Source organism: Agrilus planipennis, unplaced genomic scaffold (genome assembly GCF_000699045.2).
Source record: "Agrilus planipennis isolate EAB-ADULT unplaced genomic scaffold, Apla_2.0 scaffold269, whole genome shotgun sequence".
NCBI classification, from domain to species: Eukaryota; Metazoa; Arthropoda; class Insecta; order Coleoptera; family Buprestidae; genus Agrilus; species Agrilus planipennis.
The window spans coordinates 310,623-319,907 of record NW_020438982.1 but is presented as its reverse complement, the minus strand read 5'-3'; the positions used below and the strand labels follow the sequence as shown (position 1 = coordinate 319,907).

The following is a 9,285-nucleotide window of genomic DNA, read 5'->3' as shown; positions in this document are numbered from 1 at the left end:
AGCTATTGGTACAGCTTTTTATAGTACATACACTAATATAACCCGTTCAAATTTGAACGGATGGTACCGTTCTCAACGGTACGCGTGTATTCTAATCAGGGCATGATTCCGTCGGCGAGCGTTTAACTGTGCAAACAAAAATATTATTAATGTTATAAGATATTATTAATAACCAAAACAAACTCTTTTTTCAACAACTCACTATTTCTGAACTTGCAACTCTTACAAACTCGGTCCTTTTTCCTTTTCAATTTACCTAATACATATTTTGGGAAAGTAGGACCTTTGCTGTGTGTATATACCAAAACTCCTGTGCAATCTCCATTATTAAATGTTTGGGAAATAATGAATGAAGACGTTTGTGTTTGATGCATAGTCGCATTTATCCTTTATACTCAATCAAGAATTGAAAATATAAGTTACGTTTTAAAGCTTCAATCGTTCATTCAAAACAAACGTTGTCTAAGCATTATGAAAACCGACCAAACGCAACTCAAAGAAACCAATCAGTTCAGTAAACAATAAAGAATTTTACGATTCCATTCACAAAAGAATTCACGTAGACGATCGAGTTTGAACCTATTATATAAACCTGCGCAAAAAGTAATAAGAAAAAAAATTTCTGAAGTGTTACTCATTTCTAGGACATCTTACAAAAAAGATAGAAGCCCATGGTAGAACTTTGATGTCTTTGCATCCCTTTGTATGTCACAGTCGACTATTTTTGCAATTATTAATACTATCGATTTAAAATTCGTCATGGTTAAAAATACGTAAAAAATGCTACTCCTTTTGCTCCGAAATTTGAAGAACAAAAACATCTGATTTAATTCAAACTAGCTCAAGATTTCCCGGGAAATTTGCTAACTCCAGTACTAAGAGAAGTCTCACTTGCCAAATTTTTTGACTTTCTGACAAATTTGCCAGTAGTTGAGCTGATATTATCCTGATTCGAGCCTCTGAAGAGGCTCGCCACTCGTACTAGCGAAACGTTAGGAAGCAACTGCAATCGACGATGGCCTTTAGACCCGAACAGGTTGAAACATTTTTTTATAATAATAATAGATGTTGCTGTACCAAACACTGAAAATCTTAAACAAAAACATACTGAGAAAACTCAAAAATATATTTCTTTAGCTGATGAAATAAAAGAAATATGGAATCAGAACACAGTTATTCCAATTATTCCAATAATAATATCATCAATAGGCCTAAAATATTACACGCTAGCCTAGCCGAGTTGAAACCACATAAACTTACATACATAAGTCTACAGAAATCAGTAATCCTTGATACGCAGCTTTCTTAACAATTCTGACATATCCCCCTTTTCAGATAACACTAGAGGTTAAATTAGAAGCGAAGTTTTTAATAATAACCGATCATATTTCAGGACAAGAAGTACTGTTAGCTCTATAAAATAAAATATCGTATCCTAAAAGGTGTGAGTAAGATTTTTTGGGATTAGCCCGTCTTCACTTGCTCAAAATTAGCCACTAAAAACTGAGAAGACCGGGAAATAATAATAATAGCTTTATTTAGCGTAGCTACACAATTTCGCAATACGTATTTATCCTTAACTACCTTATAATAAAAATAACAAAAATATGCGAAAACAGTTCTATATATTCAATTAAGTATAATACTATAATTTGTTTACATACAATAAATTAAGCTGCCTTTTAAAGTTTACTAAGTTAGCCCCTTTTAAGTCTTTACCGAGATCATTATATTTGCTCACTCCTTTTTGTGTCTTTTTATTATTAACTTGAGATAACATATAGTTATAATAAACCAATCGCTTTTTAACTATTTCTAATAGACAAGAGAAATATGTAGAAATTCTAATGGTAGACACTGTCGTGCATATCTATGTGTATATGTAACTATAATACGTAAACAATTGGGTATATGTATTTTCAGTGTTAGGAATAAGGATCTATATGACTTTATACACTTGTCATTATGTGACAAGTGTCGCAAAAGTTACCGAAAACGCGCCGATAACGTTTATTCCTTGTCTCAATAAAACTGGCGAGTGGCGACATATTCAGAAGCCGTGATGGTTTTTAAAGAACATTCTCAGTTTCATCTAAAAGATTTAAACAAAATTTCCTCAAGTGACACTTGTACGAACTTAGCTTGCGACTTATCCCGTTTTGTAACGGATTGACCAAAAAACAGAAGCAAATGGCCGAACCCATACCGAGATATTATTGTCATAGGTGTCATGCCAGGTTTGATAATCCAAACGAAAATTTCACTTGTCCACATTGCGGGGCCGGTTTCATAGAAGAAACTTCACAACAACTACCACCAGAAAGTCAACCGACTCCAGCATCTGCAGAATCATTAGACGATGACACTTTTGATAACTCTAGGCCCAGTTATTACGTCATAAGATGGAGAAGAGAACCTCAGGAACCCGTCCAAGGTACTTCCGAAGAAACACCGATACCACCGCAATTGGAAAACATAATAACAGATTTCTTCCGAGGTTTCGGAATGATACGTACAGGGGAGGACGGAACAACCGTTCAAGTGATCTTTGGAAACGCCGCAGATTATGCCAATACCAGGGAAGAATTCGATGCTATCGTAACTCAACTGTTAGACCAAATGGAAGGATCTGGTACTCCGCCTTTGCCAAAAGAACTGCTCGATGCAATTCCTACTGTAAAAATAACCGATGAACATTTAATTTCTAAACCCATTTGTTCAGTATGTTGGGAAGAATTTGTCTTAGACGAGAATGTCCGTCAGCTAGCTTGCAGCCATTTATTCCATGATCAATGCATAAAACCGTGGTTAGACCTTCACAGTACGTGCCCTCTGTGTCGACACTATTTGGGAAACGATCCCGAGTACATGAATCAGGAGAACAACAACAGGAATAATATGACAACTTTACAGCAGCTATTTCAAGCAGTTCAACGTTCAACGTCCGGGAGCGTAGCAAGCGGTGAGAATAACGCTAGGGAATCCGACGCTGAACCACCCCAGTCACCCGGTCCATCCAGTCGTCAGACATAAAATAATTATGTGCTACTACTAATAAATATCTTCAATCTTATTAAATATTAAAATACAGTAATGTTTTTCTAATTCGAAATTAATTAGTTCTTAATATTTCAGCATTTTAGTTGGAATCAACTTTATGAACTCTGTAACTTTTGTGATATAAAATTTGAACATTAAAAATTATTAAATACTAAGGACAGATCTTTGTATCTATGGTCNTAATTAAGAAAAACTACGAACAATATTATCATCAAAATATTTATTAGATACAAAATGACTTAATTATTTCCCAGACATTCCACGAATGTTTACAATTATGAATAAAAATTTGAGTTTCATGGTCCAAAGATAATAATTTATGTATGTAGTAGCACGCTTACAATTTAAACTACGTACTAATATTACGAATGCCTTATAGACTTGTTTACTTCAGAATTTTTATTGTTTGCATTAACAAATGTATATTAAAACCAAAAATTAATTTACGAAAATATTCATATTATTATTTAAGGTAAATAATATTGTTTACAATGTTCAAAACGACCTAAGTAAATTAATGGTAGGTACCATAAAATGTTTGGACATAGGTCAGCGACGGATTCAGGATTTAAGTTTACGTTAAACTACGAAGACTAGGCCTAAGGCTCCAAAATTTGGTTTGTTTAATACTCTCCTGCAATTTTTTTGAGGAAAGCTTTCTCTTCATTCATAGTTTGATGTCGAAAAGTTTCTTACTTTCAAGTCAATTGTATGGCAACGGTTAATCATAAAAAAAGTACCTCTTTTGTTTTCATTGCCATCAGCATTTTTAAAAAATAACTTTCACTGACTGCAACCTTTCATTTCTTTCGCTTAATTAAATAAACCAATTTGAACCAATTAAGAGTCACATAGTCTGCAATTACTTACAAGTAATACGAAATCATGTGACAAAAACTCGGCGGTGCTGAAAATCGTTGGAAACAAACTAAAATACAGCAGAAATAAAAACCTTATTTAAGAAGCCTCCCAAATTATATAATTTTATGCCTGCGAATTTCTCTAATTTATCAGCATCTTCTGAAAATAAACAGCAGCAAGTATGTTCATCAGTTGCGTACGTCCCAATTACGTACAAGGGATGTTTTCGTCTCACTTGGGTACAATTGGTATTTAAATAAGCTGTTTTTATAATTTTTCTTTTAATGAGTGTAATTTCCCCTTTAATCAGTATTTTTAAGGAAAAAGGTACAGGAACTTGGTTTTGTGTGTGAGTACAAGGATAACAACCTTGGATAGCTCTCTGTTGAAGATTAGTATTCAAGAAGAAGCGCTCGAAAAAAAAATCTAGTGAAGGTTTTTGCTTACCTCATCAATCAGTACCTTGATACTGAACCAGTACGCTGCAACCAAAGATCCAAAGATTTAAAACACTGCGTAAGATCTTTGGCATATACAAGAAAAAACTTGAATGTCGATGTGGCTTCTTTGTATACATAGATATATTTTACATACCCCGACTTCGGCAAAAAGAACCCACTAGACCCTTACGAAAAATAACCTTCTGTTAGACTATTTGAAACTTTGGATTCTGGTAGTTCTCGATGTCTAGATCAAATTCTCAATAGTAACAACTCATCTGTTTAAGATATTGTCATCAATTAAAGTTACTTTCTTCCGTATTCCTTATATAAATTTTTTAGATGAATCTTATGAGGCATGCATGACCTTATATAAAGGAGTGGATAGCCCCACTGTCTGCCATTTGGGGTTCAATTAGGCAAACATCAAATATAAAGACATCTCAAAAACTCAAAAGATACGTAACTTGTGAAAACCTTTTAAGTTAACTTAAAAAGAGTTATCTAATTGATCCTCAATTAAAATTTATACTGAACATTACTCATGTACTGTGTAGGCCTCACGTGGCAAGTGGGAGGGAATGTCAATAGGAAGATTTTCCCATGGGCCTCTCATTACTACCCCCGCAATAGAAATCAACGATACTGAAGTGAATATGAAAAAGGATCTTATAACGGAACCCTTACGTATCACTATCTGCCTTTCGGGGGTTCGGTTAGGCTATAACGGAACCCTTACGTGTGTATGACCTTACAAAAGATTAGACAATCTCACTATCTGCCTTTCGGGGGTTCAATTAGGCAACATTAAGCACAGGAACTCTTAGAGAAATTTATGGTTAATTACTAGCAGGTCTTATTTGAAAATTATCAGCTGGTACAATCCGATTGATTCCCCCATTTTTTTAAAGGAGGTAGGTGGGTCACAAACAAGGAAATGTGACCGACTGACTCACCCCTATTCAAAATTCTTAAGTATGATATAATAGTCAATATATTGAAAGTAACTGTGTATTGAATGATTTAATTAGGCAATAGAACTTTTGGAATTTACAATACTTACTAATTAATTGGATCTTTTATTCAGATTAAGGCGCGAGTAAAAATGATAATAAATTAATTGTAATTATATATTTCAAGTTACAAATATCTAGTGTATTGCATATTATGGATGTAAAGTGGTTTTGGACTAGCAGTGGTATGCACTCTGCAGAAGTGTAGCACACCTCAACGACATGGTGTACTTATGGAGAAAGAAAGTCGATGTAATCAAACAGCAGCAAATTGAGACTTTTAATCTATCCATGGAGAACTATCGGAATCTAATATTTCAAAGAGTTTGATACAGGGTCATTTTCCGTAGGGATCTAGCAGTCCTTTACCAGCAAACGCAATTTTAAACCCACCAGCATTTACGAATCATTGCATTTTCTACAAATCCTAAACCTGGAAAGAAAAATTCTAATTGGATAGCATTATTTATGTATACATGTCTTGTTAACTGTTTTAACTATTTAAATACCAAATGTTCGCAAGTGGCACAAAACTTTTTGAGATATAATAGTACTTAGTGGAGCTGTGCGCAAATGAATTGTATCTACATAACTGGGACGAAACCATCTTATCATAAACGACTTACATCCGACTTAAGATAATAATTAATTAAGAAAAACTACGAACAATATTATCATCAAAATATTTATTAGATACAANGAATAACGCTAGGGAATCCGACGCTGAACCACCCCAGTCACCCGGTCCATCCAGTCGTCAGACATAAAATAATTATGTGCTACTACTAATAAATATCTTCAATCTTATTAAATATTAAAATACAGTAATGTTTTTCTAATTCGAAATTAATTAGTTCTTAATATTTCAGCATTTTAGTTGGAATCAACTTTATGAACTCTGTAACTTTTGTGATATAAAATTTGAACATTAAAAATTATTAAATACTAAGGACAGATCTTTGTATCTATGGTCCTTTTGGAATGCAGCCCGGAGCCTTGTGGATATAAAACAACCCCAGCCCCCTTTAAAGACAACAGACAATAAGGTGAATTTATAAAATGAAAAATGATCTAAAATTTCTAAAATTCCAATTGTGAGGTTGGCAACTCTGACATCAATCAACCCGGTGCGCGCTTATGGAACTAAGCGGGGATTCCCCGTTGCTTGTTTTCGCCACTCTTGCGTACTTGTTAAAGTGACAAACTAACTAATAAGCCTTAGATTTACTGTATTATAGTGTGCTTTGTTTTTCCATTATTCAAGAATACATTTTTTTGACAAAATGACAATTAGTTTGAATAATTAGATAAGCTTTCAAGCAGTGTTGCCTCAGGGACTACTAAAATACTAGAATTAATTCAAGCACGTAAAATACAACAAAATTTTCTTAAAAATTTTGATGTTGACAGACAATCACTTGTACCAGATTTCTCAAATTTAGTTTTTTTTTTTAGTACTTTAACTGTATGAATTAAATACTTCTAATACTTATACGATAAGTATTAGCAATTGTTATTCTCGATCTATCAAAATAATTTTGAAAAACAGGATCTCATGTTTTTTAGAATCAATTACATTTTGAAACCGCTATTTCTTCATAAGTGAAAATGTTTTTTTTGTGTTGAAGTCACATTTCAATTACTCCAGTCGTACAGCTACCCACCGGGAAAATGCTTTATACTTTGTATTCCCAAAACAGGCGAAATGAGAAAGCTTTCATCAATGGAATACGGTGATGTTTCTTTTTCTCATAAAAATTCTTAGAACTGTGGTAAAAATAGGAGGTACGACAAGCATTACAACATACGACTATGCATATCTATTATAGTTTTCATTTACAACAAAAAATAAAAGAAAAGCACATAAGTATGATTCACAACCACTCTGTAATTGAATAATGGATCAAATAATTAATTTTTTGTCTTTTCCGTTAACAGAGTTCAGTTCTTTTGTTAGGTATATTCAGTTTTCAAAATTTACCATTTTTACCAGGTTTTGGCAATGAGCAAAATTTAACAATGAAAATATATACCTAGTAGGTGGAAGGAAGATTGACTCCTTGAAGTCCCAATATTTTTATTGTAGGTTCATTTTTGTTGAGCGAAAAAACAATTGTTTTAATTCGTAAATGAGATACGTACCTCTATATAACTTTATGGTCGAAACACATTGTGCATAAACGTCTGAAAATATCCAATTGAAGACTTTCCAGAAGTATTATCATTATTTTGTTCTCACAGTTTATTAAAAGTCCATGAAGCCGCAAACGTAAGTGGTGGTCATCAAAGGTCACGAAAGGTAATAAGAAGACCCCGCTGGAAAATCTTCAGTTGGATTTTTAAGAGGTTTGGCCTTTTTTGTGTTTTAATTGAATGTTATGTTGCTATTTATAATTATTGCATATACAAGCCTACTTAATTACTAAATTGTGTGGCGTCCGAAGTTTTTTATACAATAGCACTGATCTTTGGAAAATTTAGGACAAGAAATAATTGCAGTGTATATTTGTCAACGTTTCAACTGAGAATTCGGTTATCTTCAAATGTTTACACTGAATTTATATCATCATCAACATAGAGTCGTCAATCCTAAGAGTGCTTGGTCACGCACCTCCACTTAAAATTTAAATGAAGCATATTTGATACAATTATAATCAAATTAATTAAAAATAACACTCTTTAGTTGTTTTAGAACCATTTTTTTAAACTATGGAGCTGTTTGCGTTACTGTGGTTCGAATAGAATATTACTATATTTAAATCATCACCCTTTCGTATTCTAATAACTGTAATAATTTTCCGTTTTTTATCGTAATTTTTCTTCTTTGAGTTAATTCGATTAAAAATGAATATTCGCGAGATACCATCCTCAAAAACGGGATATAATGAAACGAAACGGGGATGATGAGAAGTGTCGCACCGCCCCTGTTGTAAATTTCAAGAAATTAATGTTTGCGCGAAGTGGAGGAGGAGAATGGGGATGTTAGAGGATGAGGTCGCAGTGGTTGCGTTACAAGCTTTATATGCCCGTCAGATCCAATCGACGTTTCTCAGGTAACGCGCTTTCATCGAGGTGTGGAGTACACAAAGCGAATGACAAATACCACGTCACTCACACACCTTCTAGGTTTACTACTTCTTTGAAATCTCGGACCCTTTTATACAAAACTCGAACTTGCACGTAACTTCATATGTACGTTTGTAAATGTGCATGTATTTACTGTGTACAAGTACAAATGTCACACCGACCGATGAGACGCGGCGGTCCTCATTAACTATAGTTTGAATATAAACCTCTCCATTCAATGTAGTACCTACATACTTATACTCATCTACCTACGTATATATAGTAGTGTTATGTGTTTGCAATTTGTATTCCAATAAATTCGCAAATTTTTCCGTAGGAGCGCAACATTCGGAACATAAAACAAATCGGAAAGTTTCCCTTCAATACCTCCAATCAACCGAAAATCAGATCGAAGTCATTAAAAAAAAATAGTGTGTCTATAATATGTATAATGTGTCCAAAATGTGTAGTTTACTACACCATATCTGAAAAATGACACTTTCGCAACGTTTTTTGGCGGATATATTTAGGAAAAGACAACACAAACGAAGTGTTCTTCCTTTTGTTTGAATTCAGCATGGCTGTAGATGATGCAGGTAGCATTGCAACATTTGAAGCCAACTAATTACAAGCAGACTATGTCGTAAAGTACCTACACGTTTAACAATCCAAGAATGTGATTACTCGAGAAGAAATGTCTTAAAATCTACATGCACTTATAATATCAGAAGTATGATACACTAAAAAAAAGGTAAATTAACGTCAAACTCATAATGAAGTTAGCAGCGTCGTAGACAATTTGAAGCAATATACTCCCTCCCATCTACTACCTTAAAACACCATTT

The 9,285-nt window shown here is 33.6% G+C and overlaps 1 protein-coding gene across 1 annotated transcript; it reads left to right on the top strand.

The window, feature by feature from the left end:
• The first annotated feature begins 1,967 nt into the window (after nt 1-1,967).
• LOC108741325 (E3 ubiquitin-protein ligase RNF126-like) lies at nt 1,968-3,210 on the top strand. Its single transcript, XM_018476093.1, has one exon. The coding sequence runs from the start codon at nt 2,191-2,193 to the stop codon at nt 3,031-3,033; it is 843 nt and encodes a 280-aa protein (XP_018331595.1). The 5' UTR covers nt 1,968-2,190; the 3' UTR covers nt 3,034-3,210.
• Nucleotides 3,211-9,285: the final 6,075 nt, after the last annotated feature.